Genomic DNA, 18,460 nt, shown 5'->3' with positions numbered 1-18,460 from the left:
TAAATTCAATGATGAATATGAGATAACGACAGTTCTGGCGGGAACGATGAATCGAGGTTCTACTTATGTCTCAAGACAGTTACGTATGCGCGTATTGTTAAATTTTTACGCTTAAGGATCTTCCGCATTTCTCTTTTCGAAAGTTGGCAAGTATGCATTATATTAGAAAATACGGTATAACTAAAGCCAATGTTCCGTGTTAGCGTGGAGACAAAGATAGCTTAAAAATGCATAATGTACAAAAAATTCATTCAGTGGCCCACGACAAGGATGCTTTAAAGAAGTCAAAGATGAAATTGTGAGGCATGTGCGTGAAAAACGTCATACCACGGCGCAGTAAAATCACTTACTTTCAACGTCCACTTCATTATACATTGCTAACCACTGAAGTCGACCAAAGCCAGCAAGCGAGATGTGCATCTAGCGGCAGCCGGTTGTAAGTGGTAGCAAGTAACAGTTTTATAGACAGCAGGAATATTTTCCTGATGGAATGTCGTATTGTAGAGACATGGAACAGGTATTGTCAGCAAATTTTCAATGGGTTCCCTTCGATATTACGATGCCAGTTTTAATTTAATGGTTATTAAACTTGTGGAAATAAAGAATAATTGTGCATCCACAAGAAAATACAGCATAAATAAAGCCAGTGTTTGGCGTTGGTGTGAAGACAAAGATAGTTTAAAAATGTGTACTGTACAAAGAAAGACATTCATATTATTCTTAAAGCAATTTTAAGCCTGTTTTTTTTTCTCTCCTTTTTTTTTAAAGGAAAAAGGGGGGGTTCATCTTGGATTCGGATAAATACGGTATGTGTTCTAATATGGCTTGCTTAATAATGAACTGTAAGAAGTATCCTTGTAAAACACAAGTACTGAGCTCGATAACTGCTGTCGCTTAAGTGTGGCCAGTATACAGTATTTGGGAGATATTGTGTTCGAACCCCACTGTCGGCAGCCCTGAAAATGGTTTTCCATGGTTTCCCATTTTCACACCAGGCAAATGCTGGTGCTGTATCTTAATTAAGGCCACGGCCGCTTCCTTCACACTCCTAGCCATTTCCTCTCCCATCGTCGCCATAAGACCTGTTTGTGTCAGTGCGACGTAAAGAAACGTGTAAAAAAACAAAAACAAATATGAAGCTGTTTTAAATTTGGAACTGGGGTGCAATAACCTATATTTTTACTTAGTTTGCTCTTGAAGAATGTTTTAGTATTCTATTGATTTGTGTTTCTATTATTCCAGGTTGACTACAAAGCAGTGGTAGCAAGAAATCCTGTCATTGATGTTGCTTCCATGTTCTCTGTGACCGATATTCCTGATTGGTTAGTATACAGCAAAAGGCTTCTTCTCGAGTTGTACTACTGTATCTAGTATACATTATTAACTTCTAAACTGATATCTTTTGTGTCATCCGACTAATCCCAAGCTTGCAAGAGACTATCCTCATTTTTCCGTATTGAAAGTCTGTTAGAGGAGAAGAATAAAACTTCGATTTCCACCTATTCAATGCATTAAAAGCAATTATAAAATTAGGATCTCATCCTTATTTTATTGCTTACTTATTAAAACATATGACATGTTTCGTTCAAATTGTGAACATATTCAGCTATAAACATTCTTACAAGGTTAAACCGTTAACATTATTCTAGAACTTACACTTATTGTTTACCGTTAACAAACTTAACCGTAATAAACTAACAAAATCTCTTAAATATAACAGTGTGCCTCAGTTTGTCATTTTATGGACGAAAAGATGATTAGTCACGCCTAAACTCAGCTGTTTTGAGAGTGTACTAAGATTTCATTTCCACATGGTACGTGTGGAAAGCTCACGCCAATAGTAACAAAATGTTTTTAATGCGTATTCCAACAAATAATTTTAAGACATTCAGCAATTTTAACAGATTGTAAATGTATTTATACAGAGACTAACTAGTGACATTGTATTTCAAATATTAGAACAAGGTTTTAAAGTTTCAATCGCAACAAATAGTTATATTGTTTTTAATAAGACGATGTAATATATAAAGCTTTATATTTAAGAGATTTTTATAGTTTATTATGGTTAAGTTTGTTAATAGTAAACAATAAGTGTAAGTTCTAGAATAATGTTACCGGTTTAACATTGTAAGAAAGTTTATAGCTGAAGATGTTTAGAATTTGAACGAAACATGTCCTATGTTTTAATAAGTAAGCAATAAAATAAGGATGAGATCCTAATTTTATAATTGCTTTTAATGTATTCAATGGGTGGAAATCAAAGTTTCATTGTTCTCCTTTAATCCAAAGGTGTCATTTACATGGCTTTATATCACGATCTCAAATCTAGTTCCAACTTTCTTCTTTACATTCACTCAGCATAATATATTATTTCGCAGTTGACCATCTTTTGAATTTTTATCAGTAATTTGTATTTTTCCGGTAGATTTTTCTAGTCATGGCACGGGAAAGGTGAATTGTTGTAGCTCGTATAGGAAAACAAACCACAATGAAAGGTATACGTTATAGATAAGACATCATGGTCATGTGGTGGCCATCTTGGGCAGGTTTTACATGTTAAAACTTGAATAAAAATAATTCCACTCTATTATCAATGAAAATATTGTGAAGTATTATACATCATTAAAAAACTAAAACGATAAGGAGTGATGTTAGCAAATATTGTGTATTCATTAACCTAAAAATGAACACCCAGTTAAAAAAAACATAGAACTTAAAAATAAATTGCATCATTAGATCATACAAAGCATACAAATAATGAACTGGAACAAAATGTCAATAATGCATCTGAAATGCACTATACAAAGTTTCAGGTATTATTAAGCATAATATTTTTCCGTACATTACATGCATTATAAAAAATCCCCACAACTTAAAACTTTTGGAGGTTTCCTTCTTCACATTGTCTGGCAATGATGAGGCCTTAATAAGACTATTGGTGTTTCGAAGAATCCGATTGGTTGGATATTTCGATAGTCTGCGGTAGGTCTCTGGGTCCAAACTCGCTGACATCTTCGCAGTTTAATCATTCGTAGCCAAGATGACAGTGTTGTTGTTGTTGTTGTTTGAGTCATCAGTCCATAGATTGATTTGATCTAGCTCTCCATGCCACCCTATCCTGTGCTAACCTTTTCATTTCTACGTAACTACTGCATCCTACATCTGCTCTAATCTGCTTGGTCTACCCCTACCGTTCTTACCACCTACACTTTCTTCAAAAACCAACAGAACAAGTCCTGAGTGTCTTAAGATATCTCTTCTTCTCGTCAAATTTAGCCAAATCGATCTCCTCTCGCCAATTCGATTCAGTATCTCTTCATTTGTGATTCGATCTGTCCATCTCACCTTCAGCATTCTTCTGTAACAGCACATTTCAAAAGCTTCTATCCTCTTTCTTTCTGAGCTAGTTATCGTCCATGTTTGACTTCCAACAATGCCACGCTCCACACGAAAGTCTTCAAAAACATCTTTCTAATTCCTATATCAATGTTTGAAGTGAGCAAATTTCTTTTCTTAAGAAAGCTCTTCCTTGCTTGTGCTAGTCTGCTTTTTATGTCCTTCTTACTTCTGCCATCGTTAGTTATTTTACTACCCAAGTAACCATATTCATCTACTTCCTTTAAGACTTCATTTCCTAATCTAATATTTCCTGCATCACCTGCCTTCGTTCGGCTGCACTCCATTACTTTTGTTTTGGACTTATTTATTTTCATCTGGTACTCCTTACCCAAGACTTCATCCATATCATTCAGCAACTTCTCGAGATCTTCCGCACTCTCAGATAAAATAACAATATCATCGGCAAATCTCAAGGTTTTGATTTCCTCTCCTTGGACTGTGATTCCCTTTCCAAATTTATCTTTGATTTCCTTTACTGCCTGTTCTATGTAAACATTGAAAAGGAGAGGGGACAAACTGCAGCCTTGCCTCACACCTTTCTGGATTGCTGCTTCTTTTTCAAAGCCCTCGATTCTTATCACTGCAGACTGATTTTTGTACAGATAGTAGATAATTCTTCGTTCTCGGTATCTGATCCCTATCATCTTCAGAATCATAAATAGCTTGGTCCAATCAACATTATCGAATGCCTTTTCTAGATCTACGAATGCCATGTACGTGGGCTTGTCCTCCTTGATTCGATCCTCTAAGATCAGATGTAAAGTCAGGATTGCTTCACGTGTTCCTACATTTCTTCTGAAGCAAAATTGATCTTCTCCCAACTCAGCTTCAACTTGTTCTTCCATTCTTCTGTAAATAATACGTGTTAAAATTTTGCAGGCATGAGATACTAAACTAATGGTGCGATAGTTTTCACACCTGTCAGCACCGGCTTTCTTGGTAATAGGTATAACAACATTCTGACACTAAATGGAATAACCTTGCCATGCTGGTTTCTCCTAAGGCAGTCAGTAATTCAGAGGGAATGTCATCAATTCCAGGTGCCTTGTTCCTATTTAGGTCGCTCAGAGCTCTGTCAAACTCTGACCTCAAAATTGGGTCTCCCATTTCATCAGCCTCTTCTTGTTCCAGAACCAAATTATCTACATCTTCACCTTGATACAACTGTTGGATATGTTCCTGCCATCTTTCTGCTTTGTCTTCTTTCCCTAGAAGTGGCTTTCTATCTGAGCTCTTAATATTCATACACCTAGATATTCTTTCTCCAAAAGTTTCCTTGATTTTCCTGTATGCAGCATCTACCTTTCCTAGGACCATACAACCTTCAACGTCCTTGCACTTCTCCTTCAGCCAGTCTTCCTTAGCTACCTTGCACTTTCTATCCACTGCATTTCTTTAATCGCCCTCTTCATTTCTAGCATTCTTGTATTTTCATCGTTCATCAATCAGGTCTAGTATCTCTTGGGTTATCCACTGATTCTTAGTTGATCTTTTCTTCCTTCCTAACATTTCTTCAGCAGCCCTGCTGACTTCATTTTTCATGACTATCCACTCTTCCTTTATTGTGTTTTCTTCAGCCTCGACTCGTTGGCTGAACGGTCAGCGTACTGGCCTTCGGTTCAGAGGGTCCCGGGTTCGATTCCCGGGTGTATGTGTTGTCTTCATCATCATTTCATCCTCATCACTATGTGCAGGTCACCTACAGGCGTCAAATAGAAAGACCTGCACCTGGCGAGCCGAACCCGTCCTGGGATATCCCGGCACTAAAAGCCATACGACATTTCATTTCATTTCATTTAGTCTTTGTGCAACATGCTCCTTGAAACAATCCCTCACACTCTTTTCTTTCAACTTGTCTAGATCCCATCTTTTTGCATTCTTTCCTTTCTTCAATTTATTTAGCTTCAGATGGCATTTTATTTGTGGTCAGAGTCCACGTCTGCTCCTGGGAAAGTTTTGCAATCCAACACCTGGTTTCTGAATCTCTGCCTAATCATAATGAAGTCTATTTGATACCTTCCAGTGTCTCCAGGTCTCGTCCACGTATAAAGCCGTCGTTTGTGGTGTTTAAATCAAGTATTGGCAAGAACTAAATTATGATCAGTGCAGAATTCAACCAGCCGACTTCCTCTTTCGTTCCTTTGTCCCAATCCAAATTCTCCTACTGTATTACCTTCTCTTCCTTGGCCTACCACTGTATTTCATTCTCCCATCACAATTAGATTCTTGTCACCTTTTACATATTGTATTAAATGTTCTATCTCTTCATATGTTGTTTCGATTTCCTCATCATCCGCTGAGCTAGTAGGCATATAGACCTGCACTATTGTGGTGGGCATTGGTTTGGTGTGTATCTTGACGACAATAATTCTATCACTATGCTGGTCATAGTAGCTTACCTGCTGCCCTATCTTCTTATTCATTATTAAATCAATTCCTGCATTTCCTCTGATTTTGTGTTGATAATTTGGTAGTCGCCTGACCAAAAATCCTGTTCTTCCTGCCAACGTACTTCACTTATACCAACTATATCTAACTTTCGTCTATCCACCTCCCTTTTCAGATTCTCTAATCTACCACGATTCAAAGTTCTAACATTCCACGCTCCGACTCGCAGAATGTCAGTATCCATCTTCCTGATGATCGCCCCCTCTCGTGTAGTCCCCACCCGGAGATCCGAACGGGGGACTAGTTTACCTCCGGAATATTTTACCCGGGAGGAAGCCATCATCAGTCCATCATTTATACAGAGAGAGAGCCGCATGTCCTTGGGAGTTAGTTACGGCTGTAGTTTCCCGTCGCTTTCAGCCGTGTAGCAGTATCAACACAGCTAATGCCTGTTGCTCACGGTAAAATGTTTCGTAAAATTTGTTGTACAATAAATTTTATAAAAATTTGATGAAAACAAGTTGTGTTGCTCACGGTAAAATTAATTTATAAAATCCGTGGAAACATCAGTGTGGCCATCTATGAACTAACTTCTGAACTAAGAAGTGTATGTGCTGCCATCTATCGATAAACTTTTAAACCAAGAATCAGCTGTTCAACTTACAGTGTGTTTGAGAGTATGACTCCAACAAACAAAGCCAAACTTGTGGCTTTAGCTGCAATTATATGTTGTACAGTGGTAAAAAGGAAGAAAAGAAATGCCAGGAAATGCTGGACTCGGGATTGGGTAAAAAGAAGAGAAGAAGGTAGAGGATTGCTGTCCTTGGTTGAAAATGAGTTGAGGTTAGAAGACCAGCATTCATATAGGAATTTTCTAAGAATGGAGGAAGGCAGTTTTAAAAAACTTCTGGATCTTGTTGGTCCCAAAATTATTCGACAAGACACTAACATGAGGCAAGCTATTTCTCCTGAAATGAGACTGCAAGTGACACTCCGATTTCTGGCCACTGGAGAAAGTTACACCAACTTGATGTATTCAACTAGAATACCATTTGGAACTCTAGCACGTATTATTCCTGAAACATGTAGGGAAATATACTCTTCACTGAAGGAAAAGTACATAAAGGTAAATATTTGAATTTATTTAAAGAACATAATTATTAAAAAATATTACATAAATATGTACAATATCGTCTTTTAGGCTGTGGGAACTCCTTTCCTAGTCTGTATTTAGTAGGCCTAATACTTCCAACTGAGCATCCATTATTGCTTTTTGAATTTTATGTTTGGTAAGAATTTTAATTTTTGTGTCGTTAAGAGCTCTCAGTTCTGAGGCAATAAATTTGCCAAATTCATCGTCTCCATCTTCAGTATTTGACACTGAGTGAAGCACCTTTGAAGCCTGAAGGAGGACATCGTCTTCAATCGACCCCTTCTTCCGTTTTCGTGATGTGCCTGGAAATAATAATAATAATAATAATAATAATAATAATAATAATAATAATAATAATAAGCTAATTCACAGTGATTGCATAAATAATATGCATGTTTCTGAATTAACGTCACTGCATAATGTCATAATGTGAGTAATTACCCTACTACAGTATACCATTAATAAGTTCTGGAAACCATTAACTTCCTAGAAAGTCGAGAAGGAAAATTTATCACCAGAAGATTGTCAATTTTCTTTTTGAACTCAATTACCTACAGTGTATTTTAGTTGCCTCAACAAATTGCTTAAAATATTATGTTTTGATATTTCTATAAACATATATAAGTTACCTGATGTACTTGCTGCAGGCTGTGATGTACATGACTGATTGTCAGTATTTTCTTCTTCATATACAGTCAGCATCCCATTGTCATCGAATTTTACAGAGTCATCAGGCAGAGTAACCTTTAAAACAAACACAATTTTTTTCAGGTTCCAGATACTGTGACTGGATGGCTTGAGATTGCACATGAATTTCAAGAGAAATGGAATTTCCCTAATTGTTTGGGTGCATTGGATGGGAAGCATATACAGTTTGCAGCTCCTAGATCAAGTGGTTCTCACTATTATAATTATAAGGGTACTAACAGCATTGTTTTGCTTGGTCTGGTGGATGCCCATTATAAATTCATATACATTGATGTTGGGACCAATGGACGAGCAAGTGATGGAGGTGTCTACCAAAACAGCACCTTGTTTGCATCAGTCCAAAATAAAACACTGAACATTCCTCCCCCTTGCAAACTTCCTGAAACTGAGTGTGAAGTGCCATATGTAATGATTGCAGATGATGCTTTTCCCCTCTCTTCCAACCTAATGAAGCCTTTTGGGTACAGAGGGCTGACAAGAGAGCAGAAAATTTTCAACTACAGATTAAGTAGGGCCAGATGTGTAGTTGAAAATGCATTTGGCATCATGGCAAATGTTTTTAGGGTATTATTGAGTAAAGTGACACTCTCTGTTGACAAAGTGGAATCCATTGTCCTTGCTACCTGTGTATTGCACAACTTCCTTTTGGAAGAGAACAGGGGAGTTTATATGCCACCTCACAGTGTGGATGAAGAAAATGTACAAGAAGGTAGTGTGCAATTAGGGGAGTGGAGAAGAGATCTCATCATGGGAGAAATCCAGAGGCAAGGTGGAAACAGAGTTTCGCAAACACCACTAAGTATCAGGAACACACTGAAAGACTACTTTAATGGTGTAGGCAAAGTATCATGGCAAGATCACTGTGTGGATAAATTTCGATTCTAGTTATTTATAACAAACATGTAATTGTATTTCTCTGTGACTGTCATTTACAATATTGTGTTAAAATGGACCCTTCTTATAAATGTAGGTGTACAATAGAGTTTCACATTTAAAAAAATAATTTAAGCCCATAATAGTATAGTGAATAGATACTTAGTTACCACTCTTTGAGATGAAAGTTTATATTCAATTTTCTTTCTACTTTTGAAATTGAGTTAATTTTAATTTGTAAAGGTGTAGTTTTAATTAGACAAGTATGTTTGGAATGATGTTTATCACAGTTGTTTCTCTTAAGGTTGGCTAAATATTTAGCTACTATTCTTGTAGATTAACATGTCTGTGTCTGTTAGGTCAACAGCCCAGAGGCTGGTTGGATCCTCAAATAGCATCACCAAAGGCTATGCAGTTATAGGGAAACCACAAAAATCAATGGCAATACCAAAATGAGGTATACTAGGCAAGATGAGGAGTGAGGTAGTTTGCCATTGCTATCCTCACTGGGCCAGACAGTGCCATTGTAACACAACTAACCCTATGAGCAACACCTTTCATGACACTCAGACACACTGGTTGTGCTCTGAATGTTATTAATCAGCACCACCAATACCCCAGCAACTTCCATATTGTCACAGCCATGGATGAGACTGGGACTTCAGTGGAAGCTACACTTTGCTCTGGCCTGTGCCAAGAGATGGATGCAAAAGTACTGTAACCATCAGGAAATGACAGCAGGCAGTAGATTAAAATAATTTGTAATATACCAGTATTAGCCCTTGTAGAATGTTTCAACACCCTGTACTTTGCACAGCCATCGCTCAGCTTTCAAATAGTACAGTACATGACATAATAAAAGTGGTATGGAATTAAATTGAATTAGTGCAGGAATTCATATATTAACTTAAGTTATTGAGTGTTTACAGGTATTTTAATTTATGGTGCTGTCTATCATTAAATTATGATTTAAAGTAATCCACCTAGGCCTAGTTGTCTTTACTGCATTACAGCCTACATGAATGCTCAGTAATTAAATTGTGTACAGGTTCTCTATTGACTATTATGATCAATATAAGTATCTATATGTCCACCTGTTCAATACTTTTATAATTTAATAGTATCCTTAGATTATTTCACATGGTCCATGGTTACTGGTTACCATGTAAAATAATTTAAAGAGACTATTAAATTATGGTCCATGGCTACCATGTAAATAATCTACAGAGATCATTAAATTTTAAGAGTATTGGATAGGTGGACATATACTTCTTTTGATACAGAATATTCCTCTTACTCACACATACTCTACCTTCACAGCTTATGAAGGAATACAATTTGGCTAACCCTGAATTTTACATATGCATGGATGCAAAAGGTGTGTATCCCATGTCTCAGAAATATTCAGACATAACCTTGCATCCCCCATTGATAGAGTTATTGATGTTTGATTAACTCTGACTGTCAATATCCTCCATTGAAATGAATACATTTATCCCACCACCTACTAGAAGAGTCAATCATACCATGCTGGAAAATTTGTGGGTCAGGAAGACAGATAGCAAAACAAAAGGTGGAGTTTCACATTCAAAGAACATCACTCTCCTACTCACACACAAAAAAATTAATTTTCATATTTAAATTTGGTTGTTGCACAGGTCCCATGTGACATGACTATCTTGTAACCTATGAAATCTAGATTTAGAAATAAGCTTTACCTGACTGTCATCACTGCTACAAGTTGTATTCATATCCAAATTTGATTTGCTGCTCCTGGTAGCAATATGTGGAATAAGGAACAGCATACGGTCATACCAAGCAAATGTTGGTTTGTATACTTCATTGCCACCCATTCCACTGTGTAAACATTTCATACACTTATTCCTGAAAACAAACAATTGAATGTAATCTACTACAGTAAACTTGCAGATTTAAGTAAGTCAGTCACATTTTAATATACACTGAAGAACAAAAAACCTGTTTATTGGTACACAGTAGGCTGTACATTAATAATTACTGCATTTAAATTTTTGACAGGTTACCAAGTCAACCGTGAATGCATAAATAGAACTAGCTTTACTATCTGCCATATTATAAACTTCATATCAAATTTAAAGAAAAATCATTCAATCAATCTCAAATAATTACGATTGATCAAATTCAGTACTAACCTCTCATTAGTGAATTGAGTTCGAAGCCCGTTTATCTTCGACTTCACATCAGCCGGGCTTGTATTCGGCCGAACTTGTGACACAGTTTTGGCGATTGTGTTTTCTGCCTCTCTTCTTGCATTTCTGTTGTGGTAAAGCGGTGTTTTAACCTCGTACAAACAAGGATATTTCTGGTATTCGTCCAGTAAAACACTAACAGCTTCCTTAGTCCACCCGGAACCTGCCATTTTAGAAAGAAGTGTTTGTTTACAATCGAGCTTTGAAATCTTGTCACGACGTAGCGCCAGCATCATCATGATGTCACCTTCGCTGATTGGTTCATTTCGTAAAATTAATTTTACGGAATAGAACATGTCCTATTTTATGAAAGTTTTGTCAAAGGTTTTATAACATTTAAATTTGACCGTGAGCAACAGAAATTTTATAACATTAAATTATTGTACAATAAATTTGACAGAAAATTTTACCGTGAGCAACAGGCATAAGCCATGTTGAGTATTATTACAAGGGCATATCAGTCAATCATCCAGACTGCCGCCCTTGCAACTTGCAACTTCTGAAAGGCTGCTACCTCCCTTTCGATGAACCATTCCTTAGTCTGGTCTCTCAACAGATACCCATCCGATATGGTTGCACCTGCGGCTCTGCTATCTGCTTCATTGGGACACGCAAGCCTCCCCACAGCGGCAAGGTCACACGGTTCGCAGGGGAATGACATTCTCTTTATCTGTGGCAAGAATGAGTACACTCTCGTCCATGTTCAGAGTTTTAATGGCCTTCACCTCTTGAACCATGAGGTTGTTCTTCGGTGCTGGTGCCTTTTTTAGTATCCATGAGGATTCGTGGTGTATTTCTTTTGCTTGGTCACATGGTAAATTACGAATAGCAGCTTTAATATTGTGACGATCTCCTCCACAGGAATCGAGGGAGGGGTAACAGCAAAGTTTCCTCCTTTAGGCAGTAGAGATGTTTCTGCCTCTGACAGGCAATGGTTGGTCAGGTTGAAGATTATCCATGAGGTATCCAATGCAGGCGTAGTCTTAGGCGTGGGTCGATTCTCCTGATATTGCTCGAACCTATTTTGCCGGTTGGTCGACTGATCGAATGTCGAAGTCATGGAAGGTGATATGATCTGCTTTTTCCCAGTTCTGCAGTGAGTGTGTGGTACTTAGAAGATAATGCAGTTGTGAAAGTGCCTGATCGACAGCGAGCTCCGTGCACTCTGTTCTATCATAGATATGATGTGACTGGGCAGAGCTGAACGGTCTTTTCATTCTCAGAAATTTAGGTAGTATCCCTGAATCTCTGCATCGGAAAAGAAAAGTGAGTGAAGACAAGAGCTGCGCCTTTTTCTTACATAGTTTCTCAAAGCGACGAAATGGGTTTGAAATTTCTTCCCTGTAGAGGCAATTCATATATTCTGCCGTCATTGAGAGAACCAAAACTGATGTAAACAAAGAACATCATGTATACATCCGCGGTCTTCACGTTGATTGGTGAATGATTGGGTTACTTCCGAGCATGGCAAGAGCCACGTGGGGTTGTCTAGGAACTGTCATTACCTCGCCTGATTACCGTGATCACATCAGAGTGTTGCTGGATGCCACTGATGTTAACTTGGAAATGAAATGCAATGAGATATTATGGATACAAAGCAAATTATATTCACTGTCCATGAGGAATAAACTGCAAGCAAATGACATCACATCTGGATATTTAACATCTCAGAAAAGAAATGAATTATGGAAGGTTGATGGATTTGAGGTTATGCACAAAATGTAAATACATAATAAATCATTCACAGCAGTACATATAAGGAAAAATTCACACTCTTAATATTTAATATTTCAATTAAACTAAATTCTAGAAGGGAAATTTAGTTTTCAAAAGGCAATATGAAAGTCAATTTAAAAAAAAAGCACTTTATCTAATTAGAATCTGATAAAGGACAAACTGCTTCCCATTCAGATTCCTCTCTCTCTCTCTCCCTCCTCTTTCTCAGTGTTGCTCGTATCATTTGGATTAATGACAAGACGATTAGACAGTCATATCACACAGGCCGTCCGATTCCCAGAATCTCAGCTCTTCCATCTCAACGTGATAAAAGGCACGCCACATTACAGTTGCTACATTCACCAGAGTCTTGTTAATATTCTGACTTCTACGATTTGTAATATTACTACGTGCAACATAGCTGTTTACCACACTCCACACCAACTCTGGAGGTGAATGGAAATAAAGTTTCCATCGAGCCTTCACGAATGGACGGTCATTGTGGTTAAAGATCCAGTACAGCACAAACGGACGATGTCGTAGAAGCTAGAGATTTAGCATGGCGAGTCAAGCATGAGGGCATGGGTACTGGCATTCTTCAGATTGAATTACTTGCTTATATTTATGACTGGTTCCTGCATATTATTCTGACTGAAATTATTTGAGAAATTATATTTTTGATATTGTTCACGTAGGATCGCATTATGCTATGATTTGTCTAACGAACTATTTAGATATCTTCACGCAGACGTTCTGCGGTACCATCAACCAGTAAACGTTAACATGAACACGTGCTCATTTTTACAGCATGATTGTTTTCTCACTGGTGGTGGTATAGCATTGAGGCTTTCATGGACAGCATTACAAATCATGTCAGTGTTTTCCGGGCTTGTAGGCCATGGTCCAGGAACATGTGATGGTCCCGACGTTTTACAAAAGACTGTGCTCAGCATTATCAAGGGTTCCGACTGACTTGATAGCGTGTGGAATGGAGTGGTGTTGCAATTCCACGGTACTTTTCTTGGTTTAGTGTCAGATGTTGGTAGTAAGTGCATACCATTTTTGTGAATTTGTTTTCTCATAATTCGTTAGCTTTTACAAGCACCATGTGCTGCAGTCGTACTGCAACAGACCGTTGGCCACGTTGGAAGTTCGATTAGTTTGCGAGTCACATACTTTGTTCCTTTCTCCCACTATATACATATTTCTGTATATCACTGCTCACATATCCCATCATTTCCTGCTTCCAATTCTATTGAATTTTGATGGGCATATACAGTGTCATGATTGTTTTTATTATAACTTATAACATTTATTGTTACTATTGTTTAAACAAGTTTACTAATATTAACTGATTTACTTGTTAATTAATGCAAATTGACTATTACTGTTTATGAATAATAAAATCGATAATTACTATTCAACCGGGCGAGTTGGCCGTGCACATAGAGGCGCGCGGCTGTGAGCTTACATACGGGAGATAGTAGGTTCGAATCCCACTATCGGCAGCCCTGAAGATGGTTTTCCGTGGTTTCCCATTTTCACACCAGGCAAATGCTAGGGCTGTACCTTAATTAAGGCCACGGCCGCTTCCTTCCAACTCCTAGGCCTTTCCTATCCCATCGTCACCATAAGACCTATCTGTGTCGGTACGACGTAAAGCCCCTAGCAAAAAAAAAAAAATACTATTCATATTTTCCTGGGTCTATTCAGTAGATATGTCTAAAGAACATGACTCTTCTGGATGGTGGCTGTAGTCTTTTGCAGTGTATGGTTACTTTTCTTTTTGTACGATCCATCTTCTAGTCTTTAAGGCTCAGAATCTTTCTTTCCGCTAATTCCAACTTCCTGACAGATGTTTCAGTTTTGCAGTGATCAAGATCTTCTTGTTCTTGGTTAGTCTGTACCTCAAGTTCATCTTGTTGATCCTTAAGTTAGTGCCTTCTTTGACCTGGCCTTCCAGAGTCACCAGTCATTTCAGTAACTAGGACAGAGCTTTAAAGAATACATTTTATTTAGGACCGCTGTGGAGGCTGGCTACCTGTACAACCCGACAGAGGAGATGAGCGCTGAAGCTTTCGAGAAAATGAGGAAGTGTTCCCCCATCAACTACATCCAGCACGTCGTGGCTCCTACTCTGCTACTCATTGGCAAGAAAGATGCTCGCGTCCCCAGCACTCAGGGCATTCACTACTACCACAACCTCCGGGCTCGGAACATTAAAACAAGGTAATAGTTATGCTAATACGAATAAACAGTTTGAAGCAACGTGCTTAGAAGATGAGATAACATAATCCTTATTTATTAGGCTCAAGTATGTACCAAATTAAATAGTACTGAAAATGGATATTGAACTCAGCTCATATTACTGTATTTACCCACATAATGTTTCCACCCTTAATTTTTAAATGTAGCTTTGAGCGAAAATAAACTCATATAATTTTCCTGCCATGGTTATGTAAAGGTTTTCTGTCATCAGTGTTTTTTCTAATTTTTTTTCAAAAAGCGCAGTTGTGAAAACGTTCAGGCTCCAGCTAGATGGGCATTCTTAAAGATAAATTTGTCTGTTGAATAACACAAAAAATATGCATAGGCTGGTGTGCAATACACCTTGGCTAGACACTGTAGAAGTTATTGCACAGTATCGAAATACAAAGCTGTCCTCCAGGAAGTGTATGCAGAAGATTGTAATTCATCAATGTGGATGAATGTGTGAGATCGCTATTTCTCTGTACTGGGTTCAAAATCACTGCAACTATATTCTTCGTCTACATCAGTATTGTCCGACTTGTTCAATAGATTGTCCAGACTACCTGCACAAAGTCTTTTATTGCTCGATTTACTCATAATGACCTAAAGGTATGTAGTAATGAACAAATTAATTCACACAAGAGGAAACTCACAGCACTGCACACGTACATAAACAATTCGCGTGCGAGATGGACGACTTTGTCACTCTACAAAGCACTTGTGACGTATCCATATGGGGTTGCACCAAAAGAGGAATTGACGAATGAAAGGTGGACTATGCACGTATTTAAATAGCCGGCCAACATATGGCACGAGGAGGCTTTATAGAGTTTTGAAACACACACTTACTGCGCACCCAAACGGGTTTGCACAGTTCTGGATTTCGAACGAACGTACAACGTGAAGTTCAAAAACTTGTCTACCCTAAAGTACCCAAATGGCGTTGCTTGGCACTCAACATGTTACAAAGAATTTCATCCTCTCTGCAACTCATCTGCACAAGGCATAACATCTAGTCATAACATTGGACACAGGAAAAACATACTTTCGCATAATCTTTGCCTCTTGGGCTAGAAGCAACCAACTCCTTGACCAAATCTAAGCTGAAAGATTGTCGTGGGGTTCTCCTGTCTTGCGTACAATCTGCCTCGGTTAGGATTAGCAGAATTCTCAGGAGGGGCAGTATCAAGACCATCATTTATGATCTGTTAAAAATCCGATTGGTGTCAACTCTCCTGGAAGATATATTGTTCCTTGTTCCTATGGACCTGTTTGTTGACCAAGCACATTTGAAGATAGTTGTAAGGTCTTGCATCTTTGCCAATGAGAGAAGTCTGCTGTGGCAGAGCATGCCATACATAGCGACATGTAACATCTGTCATTTCTAAGGAGAAACATTTTACACCTCAAGACAGTACAAACTGCTTAAACTCAAACATTTTTAATAAAGACTATGTTCGGAGTAGATCACAGCTGCCCATGTCATCTCTGGAGGCCGTAGAATGAACTACACTTCTGACAGGTTCTAATTTCTCTGAACTCAGAAGATGATCTTGGTCACAAGATCGAAACACACCCAGTAAACTTCTTCTTTGTTTAGACCTACGATGGACCCCATGGTTCTTAACTCTGGTGAGCTTTTTTCTTCCTCTTGACCCAGTATTCCTTCATTCTAGCGCTACGGATGTCTTTTTTTGCTTTCTTGAGTCCGTTTCACTCCTATTCCTGGATGCAGTGATTTAGCTGTTAGTGACTGGAGAGAGTCAGATGTCTTGATTAACTTTCTGAACTTATCTCAGTTTTAAATGTCAATGTGATCAATGTTGAAGTATTGTAGGTCTTTCCGAACTATTACAAGTATAATTGCAAAACCCAGACCGTTCACTCTTGAGAATAGAAAGTAGCTCTGTAACTGAAGTGTTCTCTTCTCTTTCAGATTATTGCTCTATGATGACAACCACCCACTGAGCCAGATCCCTGTAGAGATGGATAACTTGATCAACTCAGTCCTCTGGTTTTATCAACACATTGACTGAAATGAAGTGTTTTGTGTTGTGTGTATGTGTGTTGGAGTGTTTATAACTTGTTTGTAAGGTGTTCAGCTAGGAAATACATGACTCATCTCCTTCAGAAAGAGGATGTTTTACTTTTTTCCCCCCTCTATTTGTGATTTTTTTACTAAGGGGCTGTTTATGCCACGTAAAGAAGGTTAAGTTAGAGATAGGAATTCTGTGTACAGATTACAATGTGCTGTAAACATTTCTCTCTTCAAACACAACTGGCCTACTTGATCGGATAATGAAATGACACGAGGCTGTCAAAATGTTTTATTGAACTAATCTAATCAACAGCACTTCAATAAAGTTTACAAAAAGTCTCTTGTCCTCCCAGTAGCAACCCTCCCATAAATTTTCAACTTTCACTACTATAATTTTCACAAGCAACTAACAATTCAACTAAGACTGCCTGTTATCATCGCATAAGACCTATCTGTGTCGGTGCAACGTAAAGCCACTAGCCTAGCTAGCTAAGACTGCCTGTTTGGGGTGTGGTCAGAACACGACTGTTGTAGTTTTCTATGAAGACACACACAATATGCCTTCAGGCCGGCAGAGAGCTGACGTTACACTAGGCTTGTATAGATGACATTGGGCAACAAATGTACTGAGAGCTAGAGCCAGCATTGCCAACTACCAAAAATTCATAAACTGTACAGAAATTAAAAATAAACCGCATTCTTTGTCGTAAAACCGTACAGTACTAATATTCACCCAAATACACTAACATTCAATAGAATGCATGCAATGATAGTAAGTAGCAATAATATCAATTAGGAATACTTAACTGAAACGTTTTACTAGACATAAGAAAATGCAACATATATACTTTGCCCTTTCTTCACATGTTGGATCAGGACACAGCCACTTCCTATACTGCCTATACTCTTGCACGACTGCCTGTACTTTTGTTTCCTTCTAGGTGTTTTAACACATTCAGCGCACGGTTCAGTTCAGAGCGTGATAATTCTCTCTGCAGGTGGTAGATAGCGTCAGCAGTATTGTTACTTGAAGCTGGATGTTGAAGCTATCTGAGGACATTCTTTTTTCCTATATTACTGGCACTGTATTGCTATATAAGATATTTTAATCCATGCAGTTTGAATAACTGATTGGTAAAGATGGTGGGGCCCAGTCGGAATGTTTATGAATCGCTCGATCAAGAAGAAATACATGAAATATTAGCGGATAGTGATTCTGAGTTTGGTGGAGAGTTAGATTGTGAATCTCTGAATGATTTGATTACTAGCAGTGACGACGATAGTGAGTATGAAAAGAGAAGAAAGCCACAAAACATAAGTACATGTGCTCAGCCCATTCCCGGTACGAGTGTAAATATTCCTGAGTGTATTGATGATGACGAAACTGTAAATGGTGTTGATATATCTGTAAATCATAGTGCTGAACCATTTTTTAAACCCACTCAGGACACAGCTCCTCAAATTGAAAACTTCAGTGTTAATACAGGAGTTAAATGCCAGGTTGGGGAACCCTCGAATGTTTACCAATTTGCTGCTCTTTTCATGACTGATGAATGGTTTCAAAGGTTAACTGATGAAACTAACAAGTACTGTAGACAAAATCTGCTAACGACTACATCTCAGAAATATCTGAAATGGAGAGACAAATCTGTTGAAGAAATGAAGATATTTATAGGCTTATGGATAATAACAGGGCAAGTCAAGAAA

At 38.0% G+C, this 18,460-nt stretch overlaps 1 protein-coding gene and 1 long non-coding RNA gene across 2 annotated transcripts in view; one reads left to right on the top strand and one right to left on the bottom strand.

Moving 5' to 3' along the window:
* Positions 1 to 16,849, top strand: part of LOC136882323 (acylamino-acid-releasing enzyme) — a 56,267-nt gene extending 39,418 nt beyond the window's left edge. Inside the window, exons 11-13 of the mRNA XM_067154909.2 lie at positions 1,243 to 1,322; positions 14,485 to 14,694; positions 16,652 to 16,849. Coding sequence (XP_067011010.1) covers positions 1,243 to 1,322; positions 14,485 to 14,694; positions 16,652 to 16,751 — 390 coding nt within the window. The 3' untranslated portion in view covers positions 16,752 to 16,849. The remainder of the gene's footprint in view (positions 1 to 1,242; positions 1,323 to 14,484; positions 14,695 to 16,651) is intronic.
* Positions 6,984 to 10,399, bottom strand: LOC137502366 (uncharacterized). The gene is made up of 3 exons (XR_011018741.1): positions 10,240 to 10,399; positions 7,570 to 7,684; positions 6,984 to 7,242 (listed from the first exon to the last, which is right to left on the bottom strand). It is a non-coding gene; the product is annotated as an uncharacterized lncRNA (long non-coding RNA).
* Positions 16,850 to 18,460: the final 1,611 nt, after the last annotated feature.

The sequence above is a fragment of the Anabrus simplex genome, chromosome 10 (assembly GCF_040414725.1).
Source record: "Anabrus simplex isolate iqAnaSimp1 chromosome 10, ASM4041472v1, whole genome shotgun sequence".
In the NCBI taxonomy this organism is placed as follows: Eukaryota; Metazoa; Arthropoda; class Insecta; order Orthoptera; family Tettigoniidae; genus Anabrus; species Anabrus simplex.
Note: the sequence above shows the minus strand (reverse complement) of the source record. Positions and strands in the feature narration are given on the sequence as shown.